General features: G+C 42.8%; 1 protein-coding gene across 1 annotated transcript in view; it reads right to left on the reverse strand.

The window, feature by feature from the left end:
* Iqch (IQ motif containing H) overlaps window positions 1-18,297 on the reverse strand; it is a 189,672-nt gene that overhangs the window by 115,119 nt on the left and 56,256 nt on the right. Inside the window, exons 6-9 of the mRNA XM_051155744.1 lie at window positions 13,693-13,813; window positions 10,533-10,661; window positions 3,972-4,045; window positions 2,191-2,229 (exon numbers count right to left, since the gene is read on the reverse strand). Of these exons, the coding sequence (XP_051011701.1) occupies window positions 2,191-2,229; window positions 3,972-4,045; window positions 10,533-10,661; window positions 13,693-13,813 (363 nt within the window). The remainder of the gene's footprint in view (window positions 1-2,190; window positions 2,230-3,971; window positions 4,046-10,532; window positions 10,662-13,692; window positions 13,814-18,297) is intronic.

Genomic DNA, 18,297 nt, shown 5'->3' on the forward strand with positions numbered 1-18,297 from the left:
GAAAGACAGGCAGAAGGGTAGAGAGGCAGGCCTTGACTGGCTTTGCACACACACACACACACACACACACACCTGTTCTTTCATCAGGGCAGTAACAGGTTCAGTGCTGCACCGGTTGTCTCAGTAAGATGGTGTAGCCATCTCATGCATAAAATAGTAAGTTTTCCACTGAGATGATCACAAGAATACAATGGAAAGATACTAAAGAAACTAACACTATAAAACTGATTAAGAAACAAGTGGTCCTCACTCTAGTTTTCCTTATGTGGGGACTACAGACATGCCTCAGCCACCCAGCAAATTTTAACTGTCTGTTTAATTACTCCAGAAGACAGAACAGGCTATCTAGATTGAAGATGATAAAAGCAGACATGACAGCAGAGGTGACAACTTCTATCTGATAGGGAAGGAAGCAAAGACACAAACTTATCATCTAGGCAAATAGCAGTGGAAAGAGAAAGCATTAAGTACAATGGACAGGAGACATGTAATACATTTTAGAAGGATTATTATTGTGAATGATTGAGCTTTGTAGGTTTCTAATGCTTTGGGGGTTTGGGAGTCATGCACTCCACTTTGCTGTACCAGCTCTGTCACTTACCTTGGATGACTACTCTCTCTGTCTAATCCTTCCTAGTCATATGAGAATAACAATAGCACCTGCCACCCGGAGATGTGAAAACAAGGGAGGCAGCCACTGAAGATGTTAGGGACAGAGCCCAGCGCAGAGCAGCCACTCAGTACAGGCTGGCACTGCAGTTACACTAAGTAATATGTGGAGGGCTGGTCCCTAGGAAAGAGCTCCTAACCTGGGACATAAGCCTCCGGCTGGCATCTGTGTGACAGCACAGATGGACTTCTGTCATTCCATGGGCATGGGAGGTGCATCGTGTCACATACACAGGATATGCTCAAGCCACATTGGTGGTTCCTAGGTGGTCCAGATAAATAAAGCCCTGGAGTTCTTTAAGCACATTCTCTTTTGGGGGTATAGAGTAAAGCTCACAGTTTCTACACGTCATGGGAATGAGACGAAGGACCTAATGGTACTGATCAATTATCTGGCAGCAGTGTGTCTAGGCTCAGATGGACTGTCTGCAATCACTGTTGTAAATCTGCACCACTGGGAAGGGGGAGAAGGGGGCTCTTCCCTTGAAGTGAGGCCCTCCTGGATGCCTGGGGAGCTCAGCATCGTCATGTGCAGGGTTCTCCTGCTAATGTAAGGCCTGGTACAATAGACCTTATTGAAGTATGCTTGCCATACTGTGGGGACAGTTTCATCTTTCCTTTTCTTCTCTGTCTCTCTGTGTCTATCTGTCTGTCTGTCTGTCTGTCTCTCTCTCTCTCTCCTTGCTTTAAATTAACAGCTTAAATTTAAATTCTATTTCCTCAGCGTACTTTATAAAGGCAGCATATGTACATGCAAACATGTCTGTGTATGTAGGCACAAACACACGTGTATACACGTAAGGACGTGCCAGGGAACTACTACATCTTGCTTCCTTGTAAATATACTCTTAATGAAAATCTTTCCAGCCAAAGACAATACAGGCGGTAAACTTTAAACCCCTACCCAGATCTAGCCAATGGGCAGAACATTCTCCACAGTTGAGTGGAGAGTGGGATATGACTTTCTCACGTACTCTGGTGCCTCACATTTGACCATGTCCCCTGGAGGGGGAGACCTGGTGGCACTCAGGGGAAGGACAGCAGGTTACCGAGAAGAGACTTGATACCCTATGAGCATATACAGGAACAGTCATAGGGGAGGGGAATAAGGGGAGGGAGGGAAGAATGGGAGGACACAAGGGATGGGATAACCATTGAGATGTAACAAGAATAAATTAATAATAAAAAATTTAAAAAAAAATTTTTTTGATGCTTAAGACATCCACAATTCAGCCACATTTTGATGGGAAATCATGTATTTGGACTGAAGACAGTCCACGATTCCATCCTGACAGAGAGCAAACGCTTTTCACTTTAAGTGAACCACAATTGTTATTATTATTGTTGTTATTATTATTTTACCCATGGTCTAATTTTTTTTTATAAAGAAAGGAAATCAAAAGAACTTTGTTGCCAACTCCAGCTGTCCAGCTGCCTCCCATACTTTTGCCCTGAAGAGGCAAAGGGAAGAGACATCAGGTGACAGACCCCAAATTCCAACTAGTCACACAAATTACAGACCTTCCTATTGGCATGTCCTCTTGACCTTTTGCCTTTCCCCTACAATGAAAAATGAGACACAGTTTAAATCAAAATGACTCTCATGGGCAGTTTTACAAAACAAATAAACGCTCAGCGTCCTGTTTACCCCTGCTGGGCCCGCCTGCTCCTTTCCACACAGGCCAGGCTAATAATTAGAAGGACCTTTCCCATCCCAGACATCCGTCTCATGCCAAGCCCCACTTTGCTTTGAGGAAAGAGTTGGAGAAAGTCAATATTTACATGCACAGCTCTAGATGGATGCTGAGTTCCACTTCCAGGGACCAACAGTCCGAGCGGCATTTGTGAGAAAGGGCTAACTGCGGCATGCGCCTGGGGCTGGAGCCTCGCAGAGGGCTGCTTCTGGAGCTTAGCACTTTGTGCCTTTCTCTTCACCTTTAATGTCTGTGCCCAGTTTACCATCTACCACTACTAAAACGCAATTCAGAACTGTGCCGTCTGAAGCCACAGCCTTTAACAATAGAGGAGACCCGCGGACGGCAACAGAAGAGAGTAACGCCAGGGCTAATCAGCATTGAGAGACATAGTATTATTTAATTTTGGTTTTGAAGTGAACTGCTTACTGCCTAAAACCTCACTATGAGGTGTGCATTACCTGTAAACTTGTTCTTACAAAACAGAGAGCGGAGTTCTCACTTGGAGTGAGAATCTAAACAGGTGCCTGGGCCTGTTCGCATTATGCACATTAGCCCATGGCCCCTCACAGCCTGCTGCTAAACAGCTGAATTTGAAACAATAATGGTGCAGGCCAAGCACCCGCCTGAAGGCCTGTCTGTCTTGGGATTTGGCCATTTGCATCGATTTTTTTTTTTTTTTTTACCCACGTTTTTCATGAAACACAAATATTTGCCATGGCAACTGGGGTGTCACATGACATGCTGTTCCATAACATCCTGGCAGTCTCTTAAGGGGAAATGGCCCACCAATGTTGAAAAAGCACCTGTTTGGAGCAGTGGGGTTAGTTCCCTGGAGTTGCTTCCAACTCCTTTTCTTTTCATGAGAGCAGCTAAAAACATAGACTATGCAAGGCACATCAGAAAAAAGTACTGCCAGATGTCTCCGTTTGGCAGAGAAAAGTTTTCATTATCTTAAGTCTGTCGGTGGTCCTTAAAATGAGAAAGCAACCTACAAAAAAGCCCAGCCCCTTTAAACTGGGGAGATCGTCAGGAGGGCAAGTTACACTGTACCACAGGGACTAATGTTAAAGAGTACAGAACTCCTTCCTCTTTTCTGTGCAAACTTGAGGGGCTTGCCTATTCTTGGTTTTCTGTGCCAGTTTGGGGGGGGGGGGGCTTGCCTTTTCTTACAGTTAAAGACAAATGAGATAAGGAAAGCCCTCTCAACAGCATAGCTCATACACCACAGATGTAGACGCAGATGGGAAGCAGGAGTCACTGCAGCCCGATGCCTGGCCTGCTCGCTTACCTGCACATCTCGATGGCTCTGAGGCTGCACCTACAGGGCAGAGCTGACCTATGCACTCATCTCCCATTTTAAAAGCAGGAGCTGGCTGTGTGGTTCAGTGGGGAGCTTTGCTTATCATGTGGGAGGCCCTGCGTTTGGTACAAAGCCCCACAGAGAATAACAAGAAGCACAGGAAGATGAGAGGCTCCCTAGGAGCTGCTGAAATAGTGCGTATTGCAGTGGGACAGGAGCAACTCTGCGATGTGTCCATTACACAGGCTCGCACGGGCAGCCTGCACCCCAGAGCAGGGGTCCTCTGTGGTTAGACACAGGAGTACCTTGGTTTTCGGTTTCTTGTGAGGCTCCTTATCTTCTGACACCTGGTGTGGCTTGTAAGCTGGAGCAAAGGGCCCTGTGGGTGCAAGAGGGACAAAGTTACTTCTTCCAGAAAGAGAGGCTGAGCCATTTGGAAGATGCTATGGGGTTCAGCTTGAAAATCAGATGGCTCTGCCACCCACTGTCTGCTTACTGCTTGCATTCCTGTACCCATCCTGTGCCACTTCTGGGATTGCTGACTCCAAGGCCAAATCTATGATAGGGCAACTGCTTCTTATAGAACACAAGGTCAGCCCACATTATGCAAAATGCCCAGAGGAAAATTAGATCTAAAAAGGCAGAAAGATTAGGGAGAATATTTGTCTCTTAAAATGAAGACTCCTTTAAATAGTCAGATTCCCAAGTTTATGTACAAGATAATTAATATAGTTGTATATGATAGACTATTTTATTGGGTAGCTATTAAAAAAGATGACTAAAAATTAAAATGACTTGGGGGAACTGATACGGTGAATAACACCATAAAGATTATTTTTTTAATTAATTAATCAATAGGCAACAACTCTCAATCCTATCTTTCCTGCTGCCTGGCAGCAAATCCAGCTACCTCTACAGATAGCCCAAGCCTGGCATTCTAGGGGAGAAGAACCCTGTCACTATTCTTACCAAAGGAGAAAATGATTTATTTAAATGGTAGTTGAATACAAAGTGAGTCTTCTTCCATCCCAAGGCCTTCAACTCAACCTTCTTTTCTGTCAGTTCTGCAGCAGCAGTCTTTGGAAGAACTGACTGGCATAAATGACAGCAATGCACAACTTAGTTTCACTGGGAGGACTTGGTTTTCTCAGCCTCAAGATGGGCTAGGGGAATCTTTTCAAGGATCTTTTTAGAAATAGCAAGAATTTTAGAGCATCAAAACTTGCCACACAAGGAATTTGCTTGTTGCATGCGGCCCAGTCTACCCCACTCTCTGATCCTCCTGGCTTCCAGCAAGTCTCGCTGTGACTGCTTCCCGTTATGCTGTCCAGTGTGCCGCAGTGTCCGCCCACCTCACTGTAAGTCTACAAGCGCTTTCCTTGACCTCTGTATTCGTCTGTTCTGTTGCTCACTTTTCACTCTGCTATCCACCTCTGTCTTATCTTAGGTTGTCTTGAATCTATTGATTCCCCAGTTTATAAGCTTACTTTTTGGATAGTCAGTGTTAAATATATCTCAATTGTTAACCATAGTTAGGTAGCCAAAAAAAAAGGAGAGAGTGCTTATTAATGGACTGGACTGAGCACAGCTCATCATGCTAAGTAGCCAGTCTAAGTATGTCTAAATAAGAACACTGATCCTATCCCTGGATATTCACTCCCCCTGTCTTCCATGTGCCTGTCATGTGACCTGATAGATTTAAGAGAAAGCATGGCCACCACCATCATCTTCCTACCTAGACTGTGTATGTAAGGCCCAGGTTTGCAGGAGGAGTCTTATAGCCAAGACATGCTGAGTATGAGATGAAACCTAACGGGCTGGAGGAGTCGCTTAGAAGAAGCACCTCATAGTCCATTTACCCCAGAATGAATAGCTGTTACCAAAAAAGACTAAAACCAGAAAGTTCTGGCAAGGATGTGGATAAAAGGAACACAGCCTTTCACACTGTTGGTGGATGGCAGAAAACAGGGCAGGAGAAACTAACCAGGTGCTGAGCAGGCGATTATTAAGTCTGCTGGGCGGCACTCAGGATGAGAAAAGAGTGCAGCCCTGGAGAATCACAGAAGTGAGCTTTGCAGGGAGCAGGGTAGGGACAAGCTTGAGGTCAGCTGCTCAGGCCCTGACTGGCTGCAGGCAGAACATTTCCAAATAAGGGCATAGAAGGAGCATGCTATCCACTGCAGCCTGGTGCAAAACTGCAAATTCAGAAGACTTTTAATTCTTTTTCTGGGTGGGGTATGTCCATTGGAGGAATTGAAACCCAATGTAGCCTTGTAGGCAGCTCACTGGTGGATGAAGACAAAATGGCGTCACCATTGTTAAGCCCTATCAGTGGTAACATAAATTATGAAAAATAGAGGTTCCACAGGAATTAAAAATAAAACTATCATATGATGATCACCACATCTGTAAAATCTAGATAGGTTAGTTTCACAGAGGCTGAGAGCAGAGTGGCAGTTAATAAAGGCTGGGAGAGTAAGGGGAGAAAAAGATGGGGAGGCTTTACTCATGCCATAGATTAGACTTAGATTTCAGCTGCTGTGATAGAACACTATGACCAAAAGCGACTTGGGTGGCAAAGGTTTATTGCAGCTCATAGCTTGTGGTCTATTATTCAGGAAGTCAGAGCAGAACTCTAAGACATAGGAACCGACAGAGGAGCACTGCTTAATGGCTTGCTCCCCAAGGCTGTTCAGTCTGATTCTTTTATACATCCCAGGTCCACCTGCTGAGGGGTGGCACTACCCACAGTGGTCTGGGTCCTCCCACATCAACCACTAATAAAACCAATGTCACACAGACTTGCCCACAGGCAAATCATATGAAGGCATTTTCTTAATTGGGACTCCCTTTTTCCAAATAATTCTTCCCTGTGTCGAGTTGATAGAAAATTAGCCAGCACAGAGTTCGATATAAGCAGTAATTTTGGGTTTGATATTTCCAACAGTATAGTGGTGATAGATAATAATGTTCTTGATATGTCAAAAGTCAGAAAAGTGTTTGGGGAGATAAATATGTTCAATTTGGTTTAAACATTATGCAATGCATATATGTATCAATAACATTGCCCACAAATATGTGACATTGTAAGTATCTGCTAAATAAAAATGTAAGAAAACATTACAAAGGAGTTGAGGTCAGTATCACACATGAACAGAAAATCATACATGAACATTAATGTTCATCATACATGATGAAGCAGTCATCATAAAAATTCTCTGGTGAACAATTACAAACACACTTAAAACAAATGAAAAACATACAGTCTCTATGAAGAGTTAGAATGTATGAAAAGAAACAAAATGAAAATTTTTTTAAATTCAGTGACCTAAGTTCAAAGATACAGGAGAGATGGCTCAGAGACTGAGAACACTGGCTGCTCTTTCAGAGGACCCAGGCTTCATTCCCAGCTCACAACTATCTGTAACTTAATTTCCAGGGGATCTCACACACACACACACACACACACACACACAGAGAGAGAGAGAGAGAGAGAGAGAGAGAGAGAGAGAGAGAGAGACAGAGACAGAGACAGAGACAGAGACAGAGACAGAGACAGAGACAGACAGAGACAGACAGAGGGGGGAGCAAAACACCAATGCACATAAAAAATAAAAATAATCATTTAAAAAAGCAGTTTTAAAAAACGTTTAGAAAAAAAGATGGGAACTCAACACATTTCCAGATAAAAGAAAATAAAAATGCTATATCGTTTATATACAGACAAAAGAATGGCTAAACAGGAAGGAAATGATCAGAGAACAACATTTGGAAGAGGAAAAAATGAAGAACACAGAAAACAAATGTCATCAGAAACAAAAGACATTCCTTTTCTTTTTGCATCTAAAAATTATATTTGATGGTTAAACCAAAAGTTTTAACACTTCCTGGTGTGACTCTAAATGTAGGTGGATGAAGCAGACACACAAGCACCTTTAGACACAGCACTCACACACCTAGGCGTGCACTCTAAAGACACGAGAAGGCATGCACCATACAAACCTGCACATTAGTGCTTACAGGAGCTGCCTGATAACTGCTGACACTGTCCTTTGACAGGCGCACGGCTCAGCAGCTGTAGCATCCTACAATGGAGAAGTACTTGGCAGTAAATGGGTAATTATTGCTGTGAGCTTCGACTGAATCCAACAACACATTAAAAAGAACCCATATGATTAAGACAGATCCATTCCAGGAATGCAAAGATGGCTCAATAATGCATGTAGATAAATGCAATACAACATGTAAACAGAATCAGTAAAAAGTTTTTTTAACTAATAAAAAAAGAAAAATAATTCCAATAACATTCTTCACAGACGTAGGTTAAAAAAACTGAAATGCATATGAAAGCACAAAAGAGCCCCAAAAATCTAAGCAGAACTATCAGCCCTAGAGTTAGCACAATACTTGACTTCAAACTCTCCTCCAGGAGCATGGTGTCTAAAACAGCACTGGACCACCAAAGAGCAGACAGCGGAGCTGGGAAGATGTTGGGGAATAAAGCCACAAGCATGAGAATGGGAGTTCAGACCCTTAGAACCCACAAAGTCAGGGAGACATGGTGGCCACCCATGACCCCAGGACTCAAGACACAGAGACAGAGGATCTCCTGAGCTAGCTGGCTAGCTAGGTGCACTGGGATCACCTCGCTCTGTGGACACTGAGACACCCTGCCTCAGGAGACAATGTGGAGGGAGACTGAAGATGCTCTGTATCAACTTCAGGCCCTTGTATGCAAACATGTGCACCTGCACACACATGTGCTCGCCCACATAAAACACAACATACATATACTTTTAAAACAGACATACTAGAAGAACTAGAAATACGCCTAAGCAGTTACAGCCATTTGATTCTTGACAAAGATACCAAAACTGTGTATTGGAGAAAAGATGGTCTGTTTATCAGATAGTGGTGGGATAGCCACATACGGAAGACTGAACCTGAGTCCCGCCTCTCACAATGTACAAAAACTGAATCAAAATGCATCAAATAACTTAAAAAGCAGTGCCTTAAACTTTGACCCTGCTACAGGAAAACACACTTCAACATCTAGGCATGGGCAAGCAAGGGCTTTCTAAATAGCTAATAATTCAAGAAATAATAATAAAACATGACAAATGAGATGACACGAAATTAAAAGGCTTTGTCACTGCAAAAGAAACGATCAACAAGTGAAGAGACACAGAAGAGGATAAAACCTTTGCTGGCTACTTATCTAATAGGAGGTTCATGCTAAGCGTACATAAAGAACTCGAAATATGAACAATAAAAGAGGAAATATGCAAGTGAATAAGTGGGGAACTGAGCTGAAGAGAAGGTTTCCAAGGAAGCACCAGTGGTCCATAATTACAGGAAAAGGATGCCCAGGGTCTCACAGTGAATGCTGTGGAGGCACAGGGAGGAAAAGGAAACACTTATTCACAATGGTGGTGATATAAATTAGTCCAGCCACTGTGGGCATTAGAATGGTATTCCTCAAAATAAAATAAAATAAATAGACATTGAAGTGATTCAGCCATATTACTTTTTGGTGTATAAACAAAGGGTTCAAAATCAGCTTATTAGGGATATGCATGTTTCTTCTTAAATCAGCCTGGTTGCCTATCAATAGATAAAAGATTTAAACACTCACACATGCATACACACACACACACACACACACACACACGCACGCACGCACGCACGCACGCACACACACAGTGGGTCCTGCCAAGACATAAAGAAGAATGAAATCACATCGTTTGCTGGAAAATTAACAGGGCCAGCTTATTTCCCATAAAGACAAATATTTCCTATTTTTCTCATATGTAGGAGAAGCTGCGGGGAGATGAAGATCAGAGGGAAATAACTATTGCTATAGAAAGGGAAGGGGAAGAGGGGAAGGGGAAGAGGGGAAGGGGAAGAGCACAGGGACAAAGAGTAGTAAAGGAAGTGAATATGATCAGAGCGTATTATGCGCATGCAGAGAAATATCAGAATGTAGCCAAAAAGCTACGACCTGGAGGATTCTCCTGAGTGGAAAAATACCAAATGGAAAGGTTACATACTCTATGAGTTCATTTATGTGACAATTTTGAATGACAAAATTATACAACAAAGAACAGATTTCTGGATACCAGGGTCTAAAGGTGTGTGGAGAGAAGTTGACGGGTTTGCATCCACTTGGTGATAGAAATATTCCAGTCTTGCCTGAGTCAGTGTCTTGGCTGAGGACTAGCCTCTGGCTCAGTGGTAGAGTGCTTGCCTACCATGGGCCAGCCCCTGTGCCGCCCTCAGTACCACCACTCTAACAGTACAGCCTTCCACTTTGTTACTGTGGGGGAACTGTGCAAAGACTCCTGTTAGTCCTTACAACCATGTGTGCTTCTATAATTATCGCAATATAAAAAGATACTATAAAAAGGAATAAACTGACAAGCCAGAGTAGGAAAAACTATTTCCAGTACATACAGCTGATAAAAGGTTTGTATTGCCAATGTACAAGTAATATCCTTACTAAAAACAATTATAAATAAGAGGCCACTGCTTAAATCACGTCATAAAAGAATATTCAAACAACAAATAAGATATTGCTTTTTAATTTCAGTGCCTCTTTGTATTTTAATTTTTAGTTCTTTACTGTTTTTGTCTTGTTTTGCCTACCAAACTATAAGGCCCTTGAAAATGCCAACCTTCTAACACACAGTGCACAGGCTCTCCATGGGCAGCCTCGGCTGTGCTGTTTACTCAAGTAAAATCAGGGTGCTTTAAGCCCCCATCTTGTTCTATTAGTGAAGGTTAAAGCTGTCCATTAGCAAGCTAGATCTGGTAGGGAGACCATTCCTGCAGAGGCCCAGCTAAGCACCCAGGCATTGGTGTCTTACCTTGTATTAGAATCTTCCGCGGCTCATTAAAACTATGCAGAGGAATTGCTTGGGGTTTGATGGGTGGATTCTGAAAGGTAATCCTTGCTGTTGGGGGAATCAGCCCTCGTTCGATCATACTTAAGATCCCTAAAAGGAAGGAAGATTAAAAGACAACAAAGCATGATTTTAACTCTAAGCAACTCTACAAAGTCTGAGCTTTATGAGTTGCATAATGGTAACCTAACACCATTCATCATCTCATTTGCAGAGGTGCATTCTACTGCCTTAATCTTTTGCATGAAAAATAGCTACAGCACACTTTAAGCTTAATATTCTAACCCAAGGGAAAAGTCATTTCCAGTCGCAGTAATATGAAATCAAATTGCACTAAGATAATTTCATTCTTAGGTAGAAATATAATTTCAAGACAAACTAAAACTTCCTTACACTTATGGCATTTTCAATCACTGGTGATTTTATAGTGCTTTTTGAAATTCAGGGATATAAGGCACACATTCTTAATAACTAAGTTGATATTTTTGTTCTGAAGAAAAAAAAAATCTGTGTACTTGAATCCATATACCTAGTGTTCTAATCACTCATATTTTGTTAACAGGAGGAGGAGGAGGGGAGAGAACTACCTTTAGACATGCTCAGATTCCCAGAAGTTGTGAAAACCAGGCTGGATGTCTGACTATATTACAGCAACACATTAGTAGTCGTGAAACTGATGTACAATTTCTTGTCATCAGCAAGGCTGTCACTTAATCTTTTTAAGGGCAAGACATGTTGCTAAGCGAGTAAACAGCTAACTAAAGCCTGCTGTTAGGGCCAGAGCTTTCTTATATCAGATCTATTGCTCTGACATCAGAAATGCAGAAATGAGGGGATTATCTGCAAGAAATGTGGGGTGGGGCTTTAGTTTCTTATGCTCTTACACAATAGAAAGAAGAGTGAAGAACTTTCTATTTCAACCAATTCCTAGTATATAAACTAAAACCAAGCTGGACTAAGTTGAAGAAATTGGAACTCCTAAGAAGGACTGATACTGTTTCCATTTGGATCAGGAGGCCCGTGAGGACAGGACAGTGCTTTTAGACGTGGTCGCCTGGTGCCGCAGCAGCTCAGAAGACTGACTGGTGAGGGGCCAGAGAGCTGAAATGTTTGCTTATAAAAGAGTCATTTCAAGGGAAATCTCCATTACATATAGCACAATCATTTGTGGGAGGGTTTTTCCTTATTGAAGGTCCCTGTCCCAGACCCACCCGGGGATAAGAAGTCTTGAAGCTCCCACAGGACATGTACACGCCCTGATGTCTGAGCACGGCCATGGGTGCTAGGCAGCATTCCCGTGTACCTTCTGTGCTCAGCTCTCCTAACTTCAGTCCTCTGTGAAATCAGTCAGGTTCCAACTTTCTTTTCACTAGAACTGAGCAAGCTCTGTATTTTAAAATAGTCAGATAAACGCTTTGTCTTCGCACATATGTTTACCATTCATACCAAATCCCATGTGGAAGCGCTTTGCATGCTTTCCCGTGAGGAAACTGGAGTCCAGTCTGAGCACTGTGAAACTTGTGTTCTCACCCACTGACTCTGTGGGGAGCATCACTTCTTAGACTTTGACAGATAATTCAAGAAAAACTGGGGGATCCTTTTCATGTGGATGTTGTTCATCTTTTACCTCATGCTGAACTTGTGCACTTAAGTGTCACTGGAAGGCATCAAAACACTTGAAAATTCTATATGCTTCTGCGACTTGTGCTTTCCTGACACTAATATTACCATGTACAGTAGCCCGACATATGGCTGGTTTATGACTCCATAAATACATAAGGACTAATTGGTTGATTAATTACAAATATGATAGGTCACATGTCCTCCAGTATATAGAAATAAAAATGTAACTTCTTTCCCTCTGCACTAGTTGCCTTGATCTGAGATTCATCTTTGTCTTGTAGTTATTTTCATCTGCTAAAACCAGAGGTTCAACTCATTCATTCAGCCTAATTTCATTCAGGAGGAAGACACTGAAGCAAGAAATACAAACTTACTATTGTTACTTAGTGTTCTCAGGATGTCAGTGGTACATGAGCTACTAGAAGGTGTGAGTCATGGAACTTCTCGCCACTAGAAAAGAAATAACTACCGCGGTGAGAAGCTTAACAAATTCGGAGACATTACATTCTGGGGTATCTACCACCAGCAGACAGAGGTCAGCAGACAAGACCCAGGCAGAGGACTTTGAGTCTCCAGGTATCACAAGAAGGGTTTGGAACCAACTCTGGGTCCTGATGACTCCAAACAGACAGGAAGTGAAATGATGAGTAAGTCAAGACCACCTCACTCCATCATATTTGAGTTAGGAAAGGGATCCACTTAGCCAGTCCTTATCACTCCAGTCAATTAAATGAACTAGAAGAAGCTAAGAGGACCACAGTCGACAGCTAAGCCTCACTCATTTGCTTACTCCTTCAGTTTGTTTACTCACTCAGTCAATTCACAGTTTTTACCCATACAGTCCTGGGCACCATGGATACCAAGGTAAAGACAATGTAAATCTTTTTTATTAGAAGTCCAATAGTTTGCAACATTAGACTTTAGACTAAAACCCACACAGTTAAAGGGGCTGGAGAGATGGTTCAACAGTTAAGAGCACTGGCTGCTCTTTCAGAGGACTTGGGTTCAGTTCCAAGAGACCCAATATCCTTTTCTGGCCTCAAGGGCACCAGGCATGCCTATGGTGCACAAACACACACATATCTAGGTAAAGCTCACATATATGTGAGTATATGTATATATACATATATAATAGTAAATAAAAATAAAAAGCACTAATTATATTATATCTGGCTTTATGCTTTTTCATAGCAGTATTCTGAAATAACATTAAAAAGCAATCAGAAGAGCATCAGAAACTACTTAGAAAAAAGGAATTCCTAATTATATCACATAAACATGGTAGCCATTTTAATATGTAACAGCAGTGCCTAAGTTGATATTAAATTCATGAGATAATGGAGGTAGAAGTGGAAGGGTCCCTAGCGGTCACCTAGTCCAGGGTGAACTCAGCCCAGATGAGGGCCTGACTTGTTTGACGTCACCTTGGAAGATTAGCGGTGGAGCTATTCCAACTCAGGCCCCTTTATAACCTTCAATATATGGCTGCAGCATCACTAACCTTTACTGGCATCCTTTTGCAAGATGGGTATGGGAATAAAATGGGGATCAGTGCGACGAGAAGATGGCAAGACTGTGAGGCTGGATATCGTGGACCCTTTTACTAATCGCTGAGCCTTCTCCTAGGTGACAAAAAGTATTGTTAGCTGACATTTTTGCCTTCACAATGAACACAGTTTTCTTCTTGTGAACAATAAATAAGATTATGAATAGTTTCATTAAGTTTTAATAAAGTAGCAATACCATCTCCAATTTTATTGCTTTTGAGTACCCTGTGCTACTGTCAGGATTTTGTGTAATTTAAAATAGTTAATTAAATCCAATTAACATGTGGTGATTTCTACTATGCAAATTCAGTATAGTAGTTAATAAAGGAACTATTAAGATTTTGTTCAATTTTAATGACTACAATATAAAAGTACTAAATCTTGACATGGGAGGTTTTGAATACAGCAAAGTTGTGCACAGGCAGATTTCCGAGGAAATAAATAAGAGAGTCTTGAGGTAAAAACAAACTGGAGTAGTAACAAGTTAAGTGGGAACACTAAATAAACTGTTGAAGGATAGATGTCCAATGTGTCTACCAGTCGCGCAGACAACCACTGTTCTTGGAGTCAGAAATGCTCTTGTTAATAGTTATGAAATAGGAATTGATTCTGTTTAGTGAGTTTTAGATGTTAAAGTTTATATGCACTGCACATAAGTCACATTTAATTGGATATACCTTGATGCTAGGAGGTTGAGCATTACTGGGCCTCTCGGCAGGAAGAAATCAACTGTCTGGTGTTTATAAACCAATTTCAAACTTCAAGGCATCTCCTAAGCATTAATCAATTTGCATAACTTCCAAGGGAACTAGGTAAGGGTTTGCTGCTCAACTTAGGAAGAGCTCAAAGCATGGAAGTTAGACTTGCTGCATTGCGAATATACAGCTTATCCATCTAAAGTGAAACTGGAGGATGGCGTTGGCCTCGTCTGCCTTACACCTTCTTGCCCATTGGCAGTGTGGAGAGAAAAGGCAGAAAATCACCTCACGGATAAACTGTTAGCTGAGCAAAGTGGTTCCCCAGCCAGGATGTGCACTGAGGGGCAACCAAGAGGCAGCATCTCCCTACACACACGACTCTCCATGGTGCTCAGTCAACAGGAATGAGAACTGTTCTTCTTTTGGTGCTGTGGATGGAACCCACACTACCACAGAGCGGCACCCCATTGTCTCAAATAATAGATAGGAAAAAAGGTATGTATATATACCTGGGCACACCTGTGGCTAATAAGGAGCGTCTCCCTGGATTACTCTCTACTTTATTCAAGGCAGGGTCTCTCTTTTTTTTAAAAAAAATATTTATTTATTTACTTAACATCTCAGTTGTAGACCCTTCCCTTGTCTCCACCGAGTCCTAACCTCCCTCTCCCACCCCCTCCCCTATTCCTAGGAAAAGGGGAGCCCCTTAACCCCCACCCTAGCCCAACTCCCCAGCCCTCAAATAGCATTTAAATTTTTCCCTTTATTTAATCACTTTACAACCTGATCCTACCCCCCTCTGCTCTCTCCTCCCAGTCCCACCCTCTTGCCACCCCTGCCCCCTCCCCCCTCCTTCTTCTCAGTGAAGGGGAGGGTCCCCAGGGGTACATTTTAAGAGGAGAAAGCAGACAGGAAGTGCTGTCTGTTGCCTTCCAGGTGAGGTGAAATTGGGAGAGCGGGTGCGACTAGCCTTGCCTCAGTTGCAGTGGGCACTCTGCAGGATGATCACACAGAATCCCAGGCTTGTCAAGGTAATGGGGTTGCTCTTCCTTATCTTTAGCTGTCTTCTCTCCTCATCTAGACCTGAGTTACTTCTGGGGTTTCCTCCTAAGCTTAGAGACAGAGATAACCACCCACTGTACTGTAACTAGAGCTGGCGTATATGTAACTGACAAGACCCAGGATCAAAAGGTCTCCTCAAGTGGCCTTGGCAGGTGTCAAGGCCAGGGAAGAGAAAGTAAATTGAAGGAAGAGAGAGAGATTCCATTTCAACAAAACTGTCAAGCTCTCTGTAGAAGTGAAATACAGGTTTGGCAGTTTCGGGGCCCAGAGCATAATTTATCTGGATTTTCTGAAAGCCTTTGATAAAGAACACCTGACAACTGGCTTTTGAAAGCTAAAGCAGCAAGATCCCGCATAAAATACATCACTAAGAATGACACAAAGGAGAGGCTGGGGGCAGGGAACAGACTCCGGCCTGCAGCAGCAGGTTCACAGCACTGCTCTCTTCAGCCCTTATACCGTGTCAAACAACGTGTGTATGTGTGTGCGTGTGTGTGCGTGCGTGTGCGTGCACGTGTGTGTGTTAAAGAGGCGAGAGTAGGCAAGTGCATGGGCTACAGGAAAGGGCTGCAGATTACAGAAAGTAAGTCCCTCATCATGGCTAAATAAGAAACATCTGCTGTCTCTTCCCATGGCAAGGATAAAAATGGTTGTGTGAGCCTGGTTGGAATGGGGAATGTAGCAAACTTCAGCATTTACTGAGCACTTACTATGTAACACTAACTTTAATACAATGATCGTTAAATTTCATGAGCAATGGGAAAGCTAAGAGCTAAGGGAGTATAGGTGTGGGAGCCGTTAACTCTGCCTGCCAGTGTTACGGGATGCTGCAACAACTCCATTCTGACTTTATATTGGAACTTCTCAGGGAGTCTCTTGAAAACACTGCTGCCTGGGCACCGATCCTGGGCAATTAAATCACAACAGTTTAGTTCAGGCCTGGGCCTCAGTGTTTCTGTAGGGCTCCCTGGGTGACTGTGATGTGCAGCCAAGGTTATGATGTAGTACCGTGGATGATATTTAAATGTCATCTTAAAAGAGGCGTTGAGTTACAGGATGGGCAGAGGATGCAGTTCTAGGTGGGGAGACTAGTGACCAACGGAGCACCATGCTGAAGCATGGAGACGTTGCAACCAGGAGAGGTCTGGGTGGCTGCACAAGTGTAACCTGGAGGGGGAGGGCTGGAGAGTGACAGGAAAAACGGGCTTAGAGAAATCCCAGGTCCAAAGCTGGCCTTGAGAACGTGCTGGTCCCTAGCAACTGCTATGACCACTGCCTCTGGAGCCTCCTTTATGCTGTGGTTACAGTATAAGTTCCAAGAACACATGCTTGCCGTTTGTAAAATATGTAAATCTCCACACACCAGCATAATATTAAATATAATTATTCAATAATCATATTATAAACAAAACAATGCCCTTTATATATTATTCTTCCAAAAATATAATTCAGAACTTTATTACTTTGTCTAAATCTTCTAAATTAGCTGAGAATTTTTTGAAATAAAAAATTGGCAGCAGAGCTACAGCTCAGCGGCAGAGGGCTTGACTAGCATGTGCAAAGCCCTAGGTTCAGTCCCCAGCGCTGGAAATACAGGAAAGCAGAGAGGAAAAAGCAGCCGTCATAGTCCATGACTCAGAACTTTCAAACAGAAAAAACATCTATTCCATTTTTTTTTTCATCCTATTCCATTACTCTGGTGCAGATGGATGCCATATGTTCATTATAAAGATCCCACCAATGTGGAAACACAAAGCTGAAACAACCACACCAACTTTCATTAGGAGAGCTGTCTTCCTTGGTATCTTTATAACAATTGATATACTGATGTATAATAGTCTGTATATTACATTATTAAATATAATTTGACATGAATTTAATAGAGGGTAAGGGTCTGAATTTAAGTTGTCAAACGATGTTGTTGTTATCATTACTATTACTGTTATTATTTGAGAGGGAGTCTCACATAGCCCATGCTGGCCTTGAACTTGCTATGCAGTTAAGGATGACCTTGAATTTCTGATCCTCTTGCTGGAGATACAGGCATATGCCACCAAGCCCAATTTATGTGTAACTTGGGATTGAACTAGCATGTGCAGGTGAGGCAAGAGCTCTTCCAACTGAGCCCAGCCCCAGCATCAACCAATTATTAAAGTTTAACAAATGTTCCTCTATCCCAGGACCCCTCTGAAGGAGGGAGAATTCCTCTACATGGGACATTGTTTTGTCTGTTTGTTTTTAAGGAGCAGGTGAGGAGATATCTCAGGCTGTGAGCTCTCTGCAGGCTGACTGCCATAACTGAAAAGCAGCGCTGGCAGCACATGAACAACGGGGTGAAACTGAGTGCTGAGGTCTGAAAGTCTGTGATTCCCACACTGGGTATTTAAATGGACACTCCAGGGATGCTGACCGGAGGGGCGATATCTGAGGGTGCCTAGGTCGTGAGGACAGAGCCTTCAGGTTTGGGGTTAGGGCCTTTATGGAAATGGACCCAGAGAGTGGGACCATTTCTTCCCACCATATGAGACACAGTGAGAAAGTGGCTTCGGGAGGCGGAAAGCAGATCTTTACCAGACACTAAATCTAAAAGCCTTGACTTTGAACTTCCTAGTCACTACAACGATAAGAAATCTGTTTCTGTTGTTATGGGCCATCAGCTCTGTGGCTAAACAGGCCAAGACACGATGTTCTGGTGAAACTTTATTCTCAGGAGCAGGTGCCCAACCCTCAGGCAGTGGGTTGAAGACTCATCTTGTACAGCTGAATGAAGCTAAGTACGAAAAAGACTAAACCTTTCTA

Source organism: Acomys russatus, chromosome 14 (genome assembly GCF_903995435.1).
Source record: "Acomys russatus chromosome 14, mAcoRus1.1, whole genome shotgun sequence".
NCBI lineage: Eukaryota > Metazoa > Chordata > Mammalia > Rodentia > Muridae > Acomys > Acomys russatus.